At 40.7% G+C, this 18,750-nt stretch overlaps 1 protein-coding gene across 1 annotated transcript in view; it reads right to left on the bottom strand.

The window, feature by feature from the left end:
* The window catches only part of MIA3 (MIA SH3 domain ER export factor 3), a 1,691,550-nt gene that overhangs the window by 86,901 nt on the left and 1,585,899 nt on the right, over nucleotides 1-18,750 (bottom strand). The window contains exons 24-25 of the mRNA XM_044060179.1: nucleotides 4,548-4,612; nucleotides 4,299-4,397 (exon numbers count right to left, since the gene is read on the bottom strand). Coding sequence (XP_043916114.1) covers nucleotides 4,299-4,397; nucleotides 4,548-4,612 — 164 coding nt within the window. The remainder of the gene's footprint in view (nucleotides 1-4,298; nucleotides 4,398-4,547; nucleotides 4,613-18,750) is intronic.

Here is an 18,750-nt window from a genome sequence, read left to right as displayed (position 1 = left end):
TTTTTAACTTTACCGCTTCGTGTGCTGACGTCATCACATGCGCGATGACGTCAGCACCACCAGCCTGTCGGAATGCTCCATGCACGTACGTAGCACATTTTTCTGGCTCCGGTTTAAATGCTTTTGCGAGCGGGAGTTACCAGAGCCGGAAAGGTGTTACGCGATGTCGATGAGTGTAGGAATTTTATTTGCAACTTGCAAGAAGCTCGGAGATTTGAGTTACTAGGAATGTGGGGAGTTTATTAATGAAGTAGCTCGCTCGCCTTTTATTTACAGGTAAGGTGTGTGTGTGTCTGGGAGAGAATCTGTTTTAACTTTTTCCTACTATGTTGTGACATTTATTGAGAAGGGACCGGGTACCAAACAAAAAGACATCCAAAAGGTTATCTACTAATTTACCCACTTCATCACTAGTAAAATGCTGTTTAAATAACCATGCATGCTGATGAGCTCCCAAAAGACGAAGGCATTGTCAATATCATAGCCACCCTGTAGACAGAGAGAAGCTAATTAAAAACCGGGAAATAATGTTGGCGCTGTACATGTTGCCTGTGAGGGCATGACTGGAATGCTGTGCACAGCTGTGTTTTCATTTATGGGAAACCAAGCATAAATTTGTTAAACGGGTAAAAAGGGAAGCAGCAACTATGGTAAGAGGCTTTGGGAGAAGGAATACAAAGGCAGGATCAAGGAACTGGCTTTGATCACCTTTAGAGTTGGAAGAGGCAGGAAAACTGAGATGGACTCAGTCTGAACAGCATGAACAGAAAGGGAATAGGAGTCACAATCACCCAAATGAGGTCACCAACTTCAGACAGCAAGGGAAATCTGGTAGTGGAAAGTAACATGTTGATCTAACATGTTGGTGGACTCTATTTTCTAAAGCTATTTTTCCAGAAAGCATGAGCCATATGGTGCAAAGCAGATGGGTCCTCAAAACCATATTCCTAGCACAATCTAAAAAACTGGATGCCTTTTATGCCTACATAGATATGGAATTCAAATTAACAAACTGTGTTGTGATGGAAGACTGGTAAATCAAGTGTATGGCAGACGGAGGTAAAAGGGAAACATGCAAAGCATTTATCCCTAGGGAACATGCACATTCAATAAACTACAAAAAATGTATTCATCTCTAAGAGCACATCTGCTATGCTGTCTTCTGCAGGCTGATGAAATAACATTACTCTGTATCTTTACAGAAGTAGATATGAAGCTGTATTGTAAAACCTAAGATTTCTTCACTGCCATTAGACAAGTACAAGTTTCAATAGCTGCATGCAAAGCTAGTGAATATGATGAATTAGGCAGTGTTTTCCAAAGTTATTTAGATTTCTCTGTACATCAAGTGGCATCTGTATGGTGAAATAAAATATTTGAAGTATATTTTTGCAGCACAAGCTCTCCCATGATGAGACACTGTGACACAAAAAAAGAAGTTATGTACTCACGTGTGTGTGTCTGTGTGTGTGTGTGTTTAAGTCAGCTGTGCTACTAGTCCAGGGCAGGAATAGTTTTGCTATGAATTTAAGTCCAAGGCCAAAAGAACTGTGTAATTTTGTATTTTATTTGTAATTTAATTAAGCTCCTGGGGTTGGTCCAATGTATGTGTTTTTTATCTGCTAGCCTGTGCTGCAAGTCCGTGGAACCAGTACAGCAGATAAAATAAAATCGGACTTTCATGCACACAGTTCTGGGCGGGAACTGTTTGTATGAAAGCCCAATTTTTATTTTATCCGGTGTGTGTTTTTTATTTGCTAGCCTGTGCTGCAAGTCCAGGAACCAGTACAGCAGATAAAATAAAATTGGACTTTCATGCACACAGTTCTGGATGGGAACTGTTTCTATGAAAGCCCGATTTTATTTTATCTGCTGTGCAAGTGTATCTTATCTGCTTTTGCTGTCTGAGAGAAGTTATAGAACTTTTTGCTGAGAAGTTAAGTCGGGGGCTAAAAGACCTGTGTGTATTTTAATTTACAATTAATACACAACACATAGCTTGCTTAATCTGCTGCTGTCTGTTCAAACAAGCATGTTATTTTACAATTTAATTAAGCTGTGTATATTATCTGTTGGCTGCTGTTCAAGTCAGCTGTGCTGTTAGACCAAGAATATTTTTGCTGTGAAATTAAGGCCGGAGCCGAAAGAACTGTGTATTTTATTTGCAATTTAAGCAAGCTTCTGGGGGTTGGGCCAATGAGTGTATTTTGTTATCTGCTGTGATTCAAGTCCAAGAACTGTGTTTATGAAAGTGCATTCAATGGTTCAAGCAATTAGCCAATTTTATCTATTTGTCTTACATAAGAAAGAGCTGTGTTTAATGCCCGATTTTTATCTGCATTTATTTTTAAGCATGAAAGAACTATCTGCTGCTGGGCCAAAGTGTTGTGTACTTTACTCCTTACATTTTAAGCAAGATCAGTCTGTTCAAGCCATTAGCCAATTCTTTGTAAGGTCCGCTCTGTTCAAGCCATTAGCCAATTGCAATTAAGCAGTCTTCAAGGTCTGTTTAAGCTGTGTTATCTGCATTTTATAAGGTCTGTTCATGGTCTCTATCTCTCTCTCTCTCTGGAATGTTTGGCTCATACATACTTTTGGTCTGTTCCTCTTAAAATTATTATTTTCTGGCAAATCCAGTGAGAACTGAATTCACTAAATAATCATAGCCATTTAAGTTTGTCTTTCTGTCTGTCAGGAAATGCATGGTTGGTAACACAAAACATTTTATAGTAGCAACTTTTCTAAGATCATACAAGCAACGTTTATGTGTCCTTGGTTTTGGGCTTTTGTCCCCTTCCCAATAAATTTTGGCTATTTACAGATTTCTTATGCTGCATAGGTCTTCAGGGGGAGAGAAGTGTAATGCTGCTTATGGTGTGTTTGTGTTGTCAGTAGTATGACAGATAGAATACTTGTTTTTGATGTAGAAGGCTGTGGGTTCTACTCCCACAGCATGTAGATAGATTGCTGACACTGTATTCTGTTGTACTTTGCAGCCTTGAAAATGTCCTCTTTGGTGGAGATACCTAGTAATTATGAACCTGTTATCAGTTTGCCATCCATTCCCTGTTGTAATATTACTAGCTTAGCATTTTTTTATGCAACATATGCAATGTATTTCTCAAGGGTAACAGGCACTTTATTTGTAGATGAAACAATGAAGAATTATTGTTTGCTTGCAGCAACCTCTTCATTAGTTATATATCTCCTTAATGTGGAATTATGTGATTTTTACTTCTAAAATGCGCTGTAACAAGTGTGCAGTATTATACGAGGAATATAACTTAATACTGTCAGGAAGGTGTATCAAAGAACACATGTATGTTTTGTGTGCAAGGAGGCCTATGATTTAAAAACACCCCAAAGCTAGTCTTTTATCCACCACTGGCCAGATGCATTTTCTTTGAATGTGGGTATCAATGCTGTTTCAATGAATGTGAGTTTCGGCAGAGAAGTTAATGCCAAGTCTATTTTCATTGTGAGACTGTATTGTTTATTAGCAGAGGTCGAATAGTGTTTATGCTATAAAATGTAAAATAAAATTTTAAATGAATCCAAATAAACATTGTAGAAGTAAAGCAGTATGCACATTATATTGTTTATGGTAAATAGGGCAAAATAACCAGGTAATGAGACATTGGAATGGCTGCAGGGGGGCTCTGATGCCATATTTTAGTTCTGTTCAGTTTGCGTTTGTTTATCCCACAATTCCATTGGAGTGGGTGGGGTTACATAATTATGTATACAAATTATATGTTAATCAGCGTACAGATTTGTACCTATTTTTCATGGTCCTTGTCCAGATTTTTGATGTTTCCAGGTTGAGAGGTATGGCAATAAGTAAAAATGCACAGAACAAACAGAAAGGAGACAAAAATCAGAACACAGGTAAGGACTGAATTCACTAGGCCTAAAAAAAAACAGTTGCACAGTTTAAACAGATATGCCAAAAATATTGATTTATCAGAAGTGCAGAAACAGTTGAAAATAAGCAAATCACCATACACTCAGGAATTTAATTAGTGAAGAACAATATAGAATTTGTTCTTTTGCAAGTTAACAGGAATAGGTTCACCACTGCAATGACTCCAAACTTGCAATTCACAGCAAATGATATTTAAAAAATGCACTGTTACGAAAGCAAGCTAGTGAGCATTAGCTGTTCCATTCTCATAAAAATCTCATGCTGTTAATTTAATGTGTAAGAGTTAGTTTGAATGTCAGCCCACAAGCAATGAAGTCGGTTTCATTAGATATATGGACTTCAATGTCAGATCAAAGCAGTGCAGTGTACTCACTGCTACAGACTGGTGCTGCAAAGATGTAGCAGTGGGGGAAGATGTAGATTCATACTCTATACAGACTGGAGCAGCTGCAGAGTCAGTAGAAGGCGCTGGCTTTTGTTGCAGGAAAAAAAAAAACAGGAAAATAAATGAAATATGCAGAAGAAAATGGTGTAAAAGATAACGACTGCACAGACAACATAAAAGGAAATCAGAATCCTTCCACATAAAACTAATCAAAAAAAAAAAGCTTTAAAAATGTACCATTTCATCCACTGCTGAGCTAGGAGAGGAAGTTCTGGGCCCACTTGCAGAGCCAGGGACTGCATCTGTGGAATCAAGGAAAAAAAAATAACTGAAGAACATTTTTTCATGCTACAACATACAATGATCACGTGATACAACTTGCTCCTCTAATCAGTCATACATGAAACAACGAAAAACAGATAATGATGGAAGACAACAGCTACTTGTCCACCATGTTTGTCCATTTTATTACTTACAGGACAAGCTAAAGATATTCCTAAACAAATACTTTCTTTTCTAATCCTAACCCTTGCGTGAAGTACCTGCCATACTGCATGACATAATCCTGAATTCTGACAGTTTTTTTATTGCACAAACTTTTTTTTTTAACCAAAGTACAGACAGAATGTTCCAAACATCTGCACTATCTCTGTAAAATAACGTTTCTTTGTGTCTTCTCTGAACAGGGCATCCTGCATTTTCAGAAGGCATTCTCCTGTTCTCAGAAATAAATTTTGTTTCAATAAAGACAGCTGCTTGAATTGCTAATATCCTTGAAGTATTTGTAAATTTGTATCACATCTCTGCTTTGCTTTCTTTCTTCAAGACAAAACATGCTAAGCTTGTACAAAATGAGCACCACTTATGTTGCTCTGCTCTGAAATACCTCTATTTGTTCTATGTGCTTAGACAAATGAAGTCTCCACAGCTAAAAGACAGTTTGAGTCAGATTAAGGGGCAGTATAGCCTTTAACAGTCAACCCCCACCTTCTCTCCAGCTGGCTTCATAAAAAAGAGAGAGAGAGAGATTGCTATAGAAGTTCTGCCTGAATGGAAGGTAGATTAAAAATGATGGTCACTCAGCTTAGTTTAAATTTGACTAGTCAGACTTCACAAATGGTAGGGGTTAAATCTTGCTATTCATTGCAGTTCAGAGTGACGCTGTGGCAACTTTGTATTTCACAGCACCTTTTTATTTACCTCACAAACTCAGTATTTTCTGCAAAATTTGGGACCATTGTTGAGAAGTATGCTACAGGACGTCTCTACCTAGTCTCTAATCTGATAAATATACATTGCATAGTAAATGTTTAAGGAGATATTAACAGACATTTTGTGTAGTACTTAAACAATGGATATTCTGCAGCTATGTCACATTTGTTAAGTAGGTTGGAAAGTACACAATCACTGCGGATGTACACTTCAGTGTTTTCTGTGGCACTGTTCACTAACTTAAACAAGATTACACTAACAAAAAGCAGTTTCTTTCTACTTTATAATTTACAGTTTGTTGCCGCTCTGAAAGTGAGAGTTAACTGAATATTCTCTTAACAAATTTACACAAGTACCCTACTGATCTTGCAGTTTGGATGCCTCCTTTGGCAGAAGGGAAAAAAGCACAAGCCCAAGTTCCAATTTTGAGAGAGTTTCTCCCCGAATATATAGTGTATAGTGAAATTTGTTGTTTTTGAGATTAATTTCCCCAAAATTAAATCCCTCCCTTTTCCTGCTTCAATACATAGCAAACCTCGCCTCAGCCTATCCTGTCTCAAGTGTCCAGAATTCTACAGAATGTCTTGATTTTTGACTCATTTATGATACGTTTCTCATAAATTTTTGACATATCACTCTGGAGTGAATCACAAAATAATTCCAGACATTTGAGTCTCAGATCCTTCAGAATATACATGCTCACGCCAAACCTGTTATACTTAAACTTTCAAAGTTGAGCAATATTTAAAACCTGTCCTGGATTTTGGGATTCTGTCTGCGTTATTTTTAACCTTGTCCAGAATTCTTGCTCTAAGTTGAGAGGTAGGTGGTCACACCTTTCACTGTTTTGTCAAAGTGGACACTCCCTTTCCTCAAACTGTTCTTTCTGCATCTGACACCTGCATACCTCTGAACATATTGGTGCAAGAAATCTGGACAAAGCCTAAAATAATGGGGGGGGGGGGGGGCAAAGGTCCAAAAATAGGGAAATATTTTAAATACTGCTCTTATAAACTTAGAAAGCTGTTAAAATTACAGGATTTTTATTGTCATGCATTTTTTGAAGGATATGAAATGTGAAACTAAAATGCATGTTGTTACTTAGTGACTTCAATCCTCGGTGAGTGGTCAGAAAACCCAAATTTTATGAGTTAACAGCCCAAAAATATGAGGCAAAAATCTGGACATTTGAGAGGTATGATCACCTGACATTTACTCAGCATCCTACTGCATCTATCTTAATCTTCTAACGCACATCTTTTCTAGCTATACTATTGTTTTAATCTATACATTAACTTTTTCAAGAATTTACACTCTATACCTCTACTTCCTATGCTACTTCCATACTTAACTTCCTCTTTTAGGTCACAAGTGGCAGACCTGACCTACTGCTATACTCTCTTGGCCTGGCCAAAGGGAGAGATTGACCACAATGTTTTCCTTTAATCACTACTTCATTGGACGTTGTTTAATAGAAAAGTGATTTATCATTTTCTGTCCTTTTTCTCCCCCTCTACTTCTCACTGAACTGCTACTAAACTTCCAAACAATTAGAAGAGGAATTTGATTCTTCACTTCTCAACGCTCCTTACTGCTTTGGGTCAATGGTGTAAGATTTTACCTTGTTGTTCAACTCTCCGCATGTTCATATCTATTTCACTCTTTCTTCTAATTCTTTTTTAATTATCTTCATTATTACATTCTGCTCTAATGCCATTAAATTAGAAAGGGAACAATTTCAGCAATACCACAAGGTCCAGAAAGTCACATATATCTTGCTTTACAAACATAACTACAGCCAAAGGTAAAATATTTCTAATAAATCTAGTAACTCTTACATTATAAACTCAATACATAAAGTACAACTGTGTAAAGTACTCGCCATATCAGTTCAACAAATCACATACGAGTAAATCATAACATTTGGGGTTCCTTTTCCTTTTCATCTGCTCAGACTTTATCCAGCTGTAACAGTCTTCCTTATGAGGACCAGCACCAGTCTCAAGCCTGTTAATGGGAGCGATGCAGGTGTGTTAGACACTTGTATGTATCCACTGCCGTTATGTGCATTTTTCAGCTCTTCAAATGGATAAGTATGATTGTGGAACTACTAATAAGCTAAACTATTAACACATCTAAAACAAAACAGTTTCAGTCATAACTAGGGGGCAACTGCCTTCTAAGGGGGATTAAAGAAAAGTAATTACACTGATTTAGTGATCTCCTGTCAAGAAGCTTCTGTATTGGTAAGCAACCTGCATCACTATACCATCGTCTACATGAAAGTCAATGTTAACAGTAAATTATAACCTTTGGATAGTATTCTACGTAGTGCTTTTTATCATCTGGACAGTTAAAGGAATCCCTGTGGCAAAGCCTTGTCAAGACTTGACCAGCCCTTGGACTCTGCTTCCCATTTTAATGTCTGGTAAATGTACTGACTCATCCACTAGCAGCATACAAATCATCATCTACAATCCACAAGACTGGCTCAATGACTCCCGTTTATGCACCCAAATTACCAGTTTTTCCTGCAGTGGGGCAAGAGCCATGTGGCCCCATTCATGCTCCAGCACAGGTAAGCGTCAAATAATACATGGTAGGCCAGTCTACAGATCCTGTGGATGTGACCTACCCTGCCCTTTAGCAGCCTGCAAGTTCTGCTGGGACTGTCAGTAGGTGAATGCATGACTTGTGTGCAGCCACTTGACCAAGAGGTGCACTACTTGCAGCTGGGGCACACTAGGCTCCTCATGCTGCAGCGATAAATCTGTATTCCTGCAGACATCTCTTAATGCAGTGAGCCAAGCTGTTTTCCTTCCCCATGATGGGCAAGCTGGCATCAATCACTCACTCCCATCCTTTCTCCACCTTGTTCCTCACATGGGTCATCTGGGGCGTAGTCAGAGCTTTACCACTCTATGGCACAGGGCCAAGAGTAGCTTTCAAAACATTTTGTGCTGGACCATTTCAAAACTACATAGCTGAAGTTACTTCACCTCTGTTGGAATTTGCTGTGACAATGTCCTGCAAAGCTTTATACCATGTGTCATAACAAATGATCAACACAGAGTGCCAAACACTTTGATAATGCTTGTTATCAGCAAACAAGCCTTCTTTCTCTTTTTTGGAAGAAGTCATGAATTAACAAGTCTGCATACATTCATCTGTTTTGATGGTATACTATTTTAATCATCTAAGCACATCTATTACAGATAAAAGGTGTTTTTCTTCACTGTGGTGGTTTGGATAAACAAACTAACAAATATGGGGATTGATTCAGAGACACTGCTGAGACAACCTTTGACATAAAGACATTTTTTTTTCAATGACACCCTTTAATTATGAACACCTGTGGTGGTGGTGCTGCGATAGCGTTGTCGCCTCACAGTAAGTCGCTGCCCTGTTCGATTCTCAGCTAGAGCATCTTCTGCGTGGAGACATGCGTGAATGGGCGTACCTTCGTTGAAGGCTGTGCGTCAGGGCTGGTAACTCGGCACGTAAAAATCAACTACCAATCATTAGCGGACCGGAGTTCGCCTGTGGCAACCCCTAACTGGGAAAAGCCGAAAGACACAACAACCCTTTAATTATGAAAAAATGTACTGTAGTTTAAACGAGAGCCTGCAAGTCTGAAATCCTTCTCACTGAAGTAAAAGGTACTAAAAAAAGGGTTTTCCAACAGAAATATTTTATGCTAGTTTCATCTGCATGTTCAGACATAATTAAGGCTAGCTTCTTCAATATAAAAGTCATGGTTGGATTTCATATTACATACAAATAGGCCGAAATACTATCAGAAATTTAAACACATGAATCCTGATGATGAACATACTACATTTGACTGAAAAGGTGGTTTAAGCAGTTCAAAGCTCCTGTGAAAAAGCATTTCAATGGACCTAGCTAGGCCTTCTCATGGTGTTTGCTGATACAGCCCAACACACACATTTTTTCCCCTTTTGTTAAATATGACTTCCTTTAATTTGGTTTTCTGGATCCTTTATGATATTTATGACTTGGGTTGAAAATTAAAACTGTATCCTGCAAGCTGATAGGTTCAGATCTTCAGATTAGGATATAATACCTTGCTCTGCTGCTGTGTTAGTACACTTGTGTGGAAACAAAAGTCATGGAGGAAGACTAGCCAGGATCATTAAAAAGACAGGAAAGCTAGCTAAATAAGCATGCTGCCAATAAAAGCAGATGTTCTAGTAATATGTAAAAGGATGACTTCTGAGGTATAATTTGTTACTTATAGGAATTTCACACAGGTAGCCATTCTTCCAGTCTAACCTCCATAGCTTTTGAATGTCCCACAGTGGTTAAGTACTCCTCCCTGCCTAGTAGATGGCTCTGAAATACAGCTGAAAAAAAGCTGAGAAGCTTGAACAATCTCTATTTTTTTTGTTTTGTAAGGTAGCTCGCTGACTAGTTTGTTGGGTATGGAGCACACAAAGCCTTTGCAGGTCATCACATAACTTGTCTTCCTTAGCTCTGGCTAGGTTAAGAGGTTTGATCTCAAAAAGTGCAGCCTCCAAGCAAAGTTTCGAGTGATCCTGATAGCATCTCTAGACTGACTTCTTCCTTCTATGAAAATGCCAGGTACAGAAGAATGAAAGAAAGAGGAAAGAAAATAAGAAAACATAAGAAAGATTTTGTGTGTGTGTGTGTGTATGTGTGTGTGCGTGCACCTGTAAGGGGAACAAAAAGGATGAGCAGTGCCTCCCCCACCCCAAAAAGGAAAACAGAGAATGACCCTGAGGACCTCTTCTATTGTCTGATAACAGACTAAAAATGGAACATCTAAGCCAGCTCTGATAAAGCCCTTACTATGCTTCAGGTAAACAGAGTTTAATTAATAGCTCAGCTGGCTGTAGGAGATGGCTGGGGGTGGGGTGGGGGTGGTGGTGGCTTGGAATGGGCTGCCATTGCCAGCTTCTATCCTGGGCTTAGGCAGGAAGTCAGGTCTAGCAAGCAGGAGTACTAGGTATTAATTAGGTCTTTGTAGAAGAGGAAATGCTCAGAGAGGCTGCTTTGCAGGAACATATCACCCAACTCTTGATGGGGAACAAGATCTCTCAGGTGAAAACAAATAAACCACATGGCTCTTGCTCACTTCAGGAATGCCCAATTTCCATGTCCCTGGAATGAATGGGCCAGTTTTGGTCGCACCAATGATGCCATCAGTTAAGGATCCAGAGGGGGTAAAGAAAGTACAACAAAACAAAAAAAAAAAAAGAATATTTTTATTTATTTATTTTATTTTACATTTGTTGACCGGGCTAGTCCAGCTGGATTTGTGTCCATTTTCAGTGGAGGCCCGAGGAGAAAAGCTCCAAGGATACAGACAAGATAATAAACATGACACATTTTACGAAGGCAATAAACAAGAATGCAGTGATTTTAGTACAGGTAATACAAGTGTAAAAAGAAGACAAGTAATACATCTAAGTAAAAGGAAGGCAATAGCTGCTTTCTGTGCAAAGTTAGGTGATATAAAGTTCAATATATAATACATAGTTGATAAACCCAGAAATATATAATTGGTAGTTTTTTTTTTTTTTTTTTTTTTTTTAACTATAGAGCTATTAAGTTATTTGTAGTCAGACAGAATATTGCAGTTATGACTAGAGAATTATAATAGTGGGTAAATGGTCGTAGTTCATGGGTGAAAAAAAACATCCAGCAGAAAAGTGGGTGGGAGTATATACTCTAGCAGTGAGCCTTTTTCTTTTTTTATTTACTTAATTTTAATTGTATTTATTCTCTGTGGACTGGGTTAGTCCTACTGGGCTAGTAGCCTCTTTTCTGGGGAAACCCAAGGTGGTACTTATACAACTAGTGCAAACTTTGGTCAGTGCAATGAGGAACTTCCCAACTCTTTTTTATAGGTGCCACAGTATCTTTTACATTTACCTGAGCTACCACAAACTCAAGCAGGAAGGACCTCAGTTTAACATCCCATCCAAAGGATGACACATTTAGGAGTACAGCAGCTCCCTTATAATGGACTGCAGTGTTAGTAATCCATCTACCTGGTATGATGAATAGAACCCCATAGCCATCTGCATCAGAGGTGTGTGTGCTACCGGTTGCATCACTGACACTTTATTTGAACATTTCACATTATTGTGAGTGCACTCAAACAACTGCACTATGTTCATCATGAGGATCACCCATGAACTACGACCATTTACCCAAGTGAACAGTACTACAGCCATTTGCTAAGCCAAAGGAGGGAGCTTATGGCATGCCTTGTATAACAGGTGTGAAAAAGCCTGCCCTACTCAGACTGAACATCCCACTTGTAATGCTTGGAAAACATCAATGACTGTGGCCCAAATGGCTGTTCAGCAGCTAACCTGTAATGAGATGTTCTTAAAAGATGGCTGCTGTCAGAGCTGCAACACTGGTGCAGCGTGCCCTTATTTGTCCCTCCAGCATTCTCCCCGACTTTCATAATAAAACATAATGCAACAACTCATTCACTTATCAGGTTTCCAACTATTTTATAAAGTTTGTTCTAACAAAGGTCTGCCCCAATAGCCTGGCACAAATAACTGGCCAACTGGAGAGTGGACTCCTAAACAAAGACAGCAAATCCAGATAAAGTACAGTTTTGTACCTACCATAAATGTAGATGTCCGAACTGGATAGCATCTGCAGTCATAACAACTGGGTTGTCCTGTCGTCAGGCAGCCCTTCAGTCGGCTGGATTCCAAAGTCCGGGTCCGGCTTCGGCTGATGTCGCACTTCACCCGACGTCATCTCTGTTGGTCTTCGGGTATAAAGGCATCAGCCGACGCCATTTTCCTCAGTGTTTCTTGCCCCAGATGCCAGTAGCCCTCTTGAAGGCTAAAATTTGGATAAATGCCAATGTTTCCAAAAGATAGAGGTAAACACACAAATAAGCATGTATGTACATATATACAAACAAATACACCATGAAAGACTCCCCCCCATCAGCTAGCTATTAGGAGGGTAAACACCCTAGGAGTACCACAGAGGGGAAGGAGGGAGGGTAATCCTGACTGCAGATGCTATCCAGTTCGGACATCTACATTTATGGTAGGTACAAAACTGTACTATGTCCTTCATGGATGCATCTGCAGTCATAACAACTGGGTAGAATACCATAGCCAACTAGGGAGGAGGATAAAAGTAGATTATGGTGTGTTTAGGATCCCTTGCAGTACAGCAGTGGCAAACCCTGCTCGGGATCTGGAATATAGAGGCAAATTATAATGCTTGGCAAATGTATGCACGGAGGTCCAAGTAGCCGCCTCAATAATGTCTTTGGTTGCCACTCCTCGTAAGAAGGCTGTGGTAGTGGCTGTTGCCCTTGTAGAATGAGGTCTTATATTCTGTGGAATTGGTTTTCCATGGAAGGAGTAACAGAATCGTATGCAATTTCCTATCCATTTGGAGATTGTCTGTTTGGAAATAGCTTTTCCTTCCCTTCCTGTTGCATAGGCTACAAAAAGTTGGTCAGTCTTTCTGCTACTTTTTGTTCTGTCCAAGTAGTAGCGTAGCTGTCTATGTACATCCAAGGTATGCAGTATTCTTTCCCTCTGTTTTGTGGGTTGGGAAAGAAGGTAGGTAGGTGGATTGCCTGGTTTAAAGACACTCTGGATACCACCTTAGGCATAAATGTAGGATTAGTCCTCATGGACACTCTATCTTGGTGGAAGATTAGGAAGGGTTGCACTGCCATTAAGGCCTGTAGTTCTGAAACCCTCCTTGCTGAAGTAATTGCCAGTAGGAAAGCAGTTTTCCATGACAGGTGTTGTAGGTCTGCTGTTGCTGCTGGTTCAAAGGGTGATAGTGTCAACTTTTCTAGCACAAAGTTTAAGTCCCAAGCTGGTAATGGTGGTTTCCTTGGAGGTTTTACATTCTTGATTCCTCTGAGGAACTGCCTGAGCAAAGGGTGCGAAAAACAGGTGGATCAAAGCTGTATTCTGCTGAAATAGCTGATGCATGTATCTTGATGGAGGAGTAGGACAGGCCTGAATGAAGAAGTTCGCCAGATACTCCAGAATGTTAGGCATATCTATGTTTGACACATCTTTTCCTCTTTCAGTACTCCAAATGACAAACCTTTTCCATTTTCCAGCATAGTTCCTTCTTGTTGAAGGTCTGCGTGCTTCAAGAATAATGTCTTTAACTCTTTGTGAAAGTTCTGGATTAGCTGCTGCTATGTGATGTTCCATGCAGTCAGTTGCAACGTTTTTAGGTTTGGATGTATGATGCTGTAGTTGTTCTGAGTTAACATCAAAGGCATCAGGGGTATTGGCCACATATTGTTCCGAGACATGCTCCTCAGCAGTGGATACCAGTGTTGTCTTGGCCAGTTTGGAGCTATCAGGATTATCCTTGGACGTTCTTCCTTGATTTTTAGTAGTACTTTGTGTATCAAGGGGAGAGGTGGGAATGCATATGCTGTTAGGCCTTTCCAGCTGAAGGAGAGCGAATCCACTTTCCATGCTAGTGGGTGGAATGTCCTTGTGCAGAATTTTTTTTGAGCTGGTGATTGAGAGGTGATGCGAATAGATCTATCTGAGGCATTCCCCATTTCTTTGAGATGGTCTTGAAGATGTCCGGGTGCAGCTTCCATTCGTGGGCATCCGATGTGGTTCTGCTTAATATGTCTGCTAGAGTATTTTCTTTTCCCGGTACAAATATTGCCTGTAACTGGATGTTGTAGCTGAGTGCCAGGGTCCACAGCTCCAAAGTCATTCTGCATAGGGGGTATGAATGAGTGCCTCCCTGTTTGTTGATGTACCACATGACTGTGGTGTTGTCTGTCCTTATCATCAACTGGCCCTCTTTGAGAAAAGGTCTGAACTTTTGGATTGCCAGTTTTACTGCCAGCATTTCTTTTAGGTTGATGTGCAGGTGAAGTTGATCCTGTGTCCACAATCCTTGCACGCATTTGTCCTGCATGTGGGCCCCCCATCCTAGGTCTGAAGCGTCTGTTGTGATGGTCTGGCTTGCTTGACATCTGCGAAAGGGTAGGCCTGGGTTTGACTGGCATGCCTGAGCCCACCATAGGAACTCCTGTTTTAAACATGGAATTAGTGGGATTTCTGTTTCTAGGCTGTGTCTGTGTTGGGACCATAAATTCTTTAGGTACCACTGTAGTTTTCTCATATGTAGTCTGGCAAATGGGACCAAGATTATGCATGATGCCATGAAGCCCAAGGCCTGCAGTACTTTTCTTGCTGTTAACTTGTTCAGTTTTGTTAGTGCCAAGAAGTAAAGAGGGAGTTCTTTTTGTTGTCCTGTAGTTAGGAATGCCATTTGTTTTACTGTGTCCAATTCCGCCCAAGAATGTCCTTGTTTGGGATGGTATCAGCCTTGACTTTTGTAAATTGACTGTGTATCCCAGTGCTTGTAGCAAGTAAATGACCCTTTGTAAATCTGTTGTCAGCTTGCTTTTGTTGTCCCCTTGTAGCAGGCAGTCGTCCAGGTATGGGTAAATTTGAATTCCTGTAGTCTGCAATGGGCGATTACTGATGCCAGGCATTTTGTGAATACTCTGGGCAGTAGATAAGCCAAAGGGCAATGCTGAGAATTGATAGTGCTCTGATCCTGCAAGAAATCTGAGGTATCTTCTGCAGATTGGTCGAATGGGGACGTGCAGGTATGCCTCCTTGAGATCTAGAGTTACCAGCCAACACTCCTTGCCCAGCATGGGAAGAAGTTGCTGTAGTGTCAGCATTTTGAATTTTGGGACAATGATGTATGTATTTAAGGTGGACAGGTCGAGAATTGGTCTCCAACTTTTTTCCTTTCTTGGAACTAGGAATAGTCTGGAGTAGAACCCCTTTCCTTGCTCTGCTGTTGGCACTCTTTCCACAGCTCCCATGTTTGCTAACTCCATTATCTGTTGTAGAGCCTCTGTTTTTTGATTTGGAGGTAGATTTGGCATTCCTCTTTTGACTGGTAAAGTGTGGAAGTGGAACCGGTAACCTTGATCTATGGTTTGTAAAATCCACTTGTCTTTTGTTATGCAGTGCCAGTTCTTTGAAAATAAGGTTAACTTTCCGCCTAGAGGAGCTGCTATTTGTTCCCTGGTAGGCGGATTTAGGGTTAAGTCACTGTGGTTGTGTTGATGTAGTGGCAGCGGTTGTGTCTGTGCCTCTGTTGTTACCTTGCCACTGTCGTCCTCTGTAGGCACCTCCTCTGGTTTGGTTTCTGCCTCTGGAGCGTCTATTCCTGCCCCTTTGAGATCTTGTGGAGTCAGGAAAGGACCAATTTTGGCAGGCCAGTTCCTGCTAAACCTTGGGTTTGAACCTGCAAGAAATCTTTAACCGTTTGAACAGATTTTGCCTTTTCTTCCATTTTCTTCATAACCTGCTGGGCAGGTGTACCAAACAAACTTGTCTTATCCATAGGAGCATCTAGCAACTTAGCTTTAACATGATCCGGTAAAGCTTGTTCCTTTAGCCATGCATGCCTTCTTATCACTGTGCCAGTCATGGCTGATCTAAATGAAGCCTCCAGTGCATCATAGCCACATTTTAAGGAATGGTTGCTAACCTGTTGTATGTTATTTACCATTTCTAATACATATTTCTTATCAAGAGATTCATCAGTGGTTAGCTTTTTAGTTAACTGATCAAGCATAAACTCTTGGTATTGTATCATGTGAAACTGACAGTTTAAAGCTCTAGCTGAGAGAGTAGCTGAAGTGTAAACCTTTTACCCCATCTGTCTAATGACCTTGCTTCCCTTTCAGAAGGAATATGGTTTTAGCTATGGTCGCTGCTACTGCCTTGGGACCCTGGGATATAGTTTCGGGTCTGCAAGTGGGGCCTTGTAAAGGTGGTGATGAGTATCTGGCACCCTGTAAAATCTGTCTGGTTTGGCAGGGGCTGGGGTAAAGAATCTGGAGCGGAGCAGACATCATTGAAAGCATCATCCACCACAGAGAGAACAGGAGGTATAGCTAAGGGCCTGTGCTGTGGAAGGTGCAGAAAGGTCCTAAGTCTTTTCTGGAGTCTGAAAAATCCTGTTGCTGCCATTGGAACTGCTCTCGCATGGCATGTAAGGTTTCCCCAAAGGAGAATTCTTCTGGTGGGGAAGCAGCTGGAATGGATTCTTCAGCATCAGAATCTTCAAAATTGGAGAAAGGAGCCTCTGGCTGGTCAGTTATGTCTGATTCATCAGCAGAATCATCAGAGGAAACTGGCTCAGGGGGCTCTGCCCTAGGTCTCTTCTCAGGGGGCTGAGAGGCCCTGTCTGGGTGAGATTGAGATCCTCTAATTAATGAAATTAAATCTTCTGCCAAAGTAAGCATTTGAGAACTAGAAGAGGGCCTGGTTGTGGGGGGTTTAACAGGCACTGTTTTAGTAGTCTTGGCTGCTTTAGCCCTGGCGAAGGCCTTAATGGACATGGCTGCTGGAGTAGAGACATCCAAGGGGATGGTGTCTGATAAGTCAGTGGTAACCACCGTAGTGGGTAAAATTTCTGAGGCCGATTCCAGAATGGTAGCAGGGGCCTCAGTTGTAGAGATAGATTCAGCTGTACTTTGATCAGTTTTCTCGGTTTCGGCCGAAACCGAGACACTCGCGGTTTGCTTAACCATGGTTTCGGCCGAAACCGCGGACCGCGAATGTCGGTCTTTATCTTTGCGTTTTTTGGCAGATTGGGTAGTCGGAGGATCCGACGGCATAATATACGCAAAATCAGAACCGAAAAACTGTTCTGCAAACTCCGACCGACGCCTAAGCGTTCGTCGGTTGAAGGAAGCACAGGCCGAACAGGCTGCTACGTCGTGGGCTGGGCCTAAACAAGGCAGACATTAAGAGTGGAAATCTTTATGAGGTATTTGTTTCCCACAGGTTAAACAATTATTAACTTTTTCTGACATCGGCTGAGGCAAGAAAGAGTCCCCAACGGGGTACTTAGCTTTAGAAGTCTTCGAAGTAGTATTCGGTAGAAGTAATCTCTGGGACCTTGGTAACATTAGTCTGTATGACCTACAACTAAGCCATGACTACCACTTCTTTAAAATAAATTCCTACTGCCAGTCTCGAACCCAGGATCCGACCGACCGGCACTTGCGAACAGCTTCTGCTTCGGGCGCCACGCGGCAAGAAAGACTGAGGAAAATGGCGTCGGCTGATGCCTTTATACCCGAAGACCAACAGAGATGACGTCGGGTGAAGTGCGACATCAGCCGAAGCCGGACCCGGACTTTGGAATCCGGCCGACTGAAGGGCTGCCTGACGACAGGACAACCCAGTTGTTATGACTGCAGATGCATCCATGAAGGACATCTGTACTGAAGACCTCTGGTTGACAGCACCACCACCCCCCCCCCCCAAGTGGGAAAACTGTACAGAAGACCAGCAGCTCTTTGAGGAGGAAGTAATCTCTGCAATAAGTTCTTAATTATGGGCTTAACTCAGAGTATTAATTTTAAGGACTTGATATGTTTCATACCTTGCAGAGCTAGAAAGCCTAGAGATTATTTGTAACTATACAAAGGTTTTTTCTAAAGTAAAAGCTTAAATTTTGTATTCACTACAAATAAATATCATATCTGACTAACAGGAGATTGTCTTAAAAGAAGTTAGCTCACTTAATCCATCAGTGATTACAGTTTTCTATCATAACAATCAGCAAAAAAAGAGACTCTTTTTAATCTGTTAAATGACTTTTGTGAAACAACGATTATATTTTTAGACAATCTGTTGATCTAATTTTTTTTACTTTCTTATGTTCATACACTAGGCTAGCTGTCCCTGTGGGTCATTATAAGCCTACCCAATTTCACTTTGTGGTAATCAAACCCTGTACTGCTTTGCCTGTGAGATAAACACCCTAACCTTTATCTAACCCCAAATGCCAGCTAGTACTTGTTTTGCTTTGTATATCAAGTATTCTTAAATGTGACATGTTTTCATGTGGTTGTGCTTTGCTATACGTGCTCCTGATCTTTATTAAAGAAATAACATAGGACCTTTAATATTCATCTGCACCACCACCACCACTAGCACAAACAGAAGGGTCCACAGTTTAATATGATATGAAAGATTGACGCTCATCCCACCAGTCTCAATACTCCATCATAATGCTAGCACTAGAATATGTAACCAAGTGCCTAGTGCTGGGACAGAGGTCACAGCCTTTTGACTTTCTGGCATTGAAGGAAACTGTACAATCTACACAGTCAGTAAAACTGGCATGAGTCCTACAAGGCAGCGCTCAGTCAACTACT

Source organism: Protopterus annectens, chromosome 1.part2, assembly GCF_019279795.1.
Source record: "Protopterus annectens isolate FY-2018-M chromosome 1.part2, PAN1.0, whole genome shotgun sequence".
Taxonomy (NCBI): Eukaryota; Metazoa; Chordata; order Ceratodontiformes; family Protopteridae; genus Protopterus; species Protopterus annectens.
The sequence above is the reverse complement of the archived record's forward strand: the minus strand, read 5'-3'. Positions and strand labels throughout refer to the sequence as shown.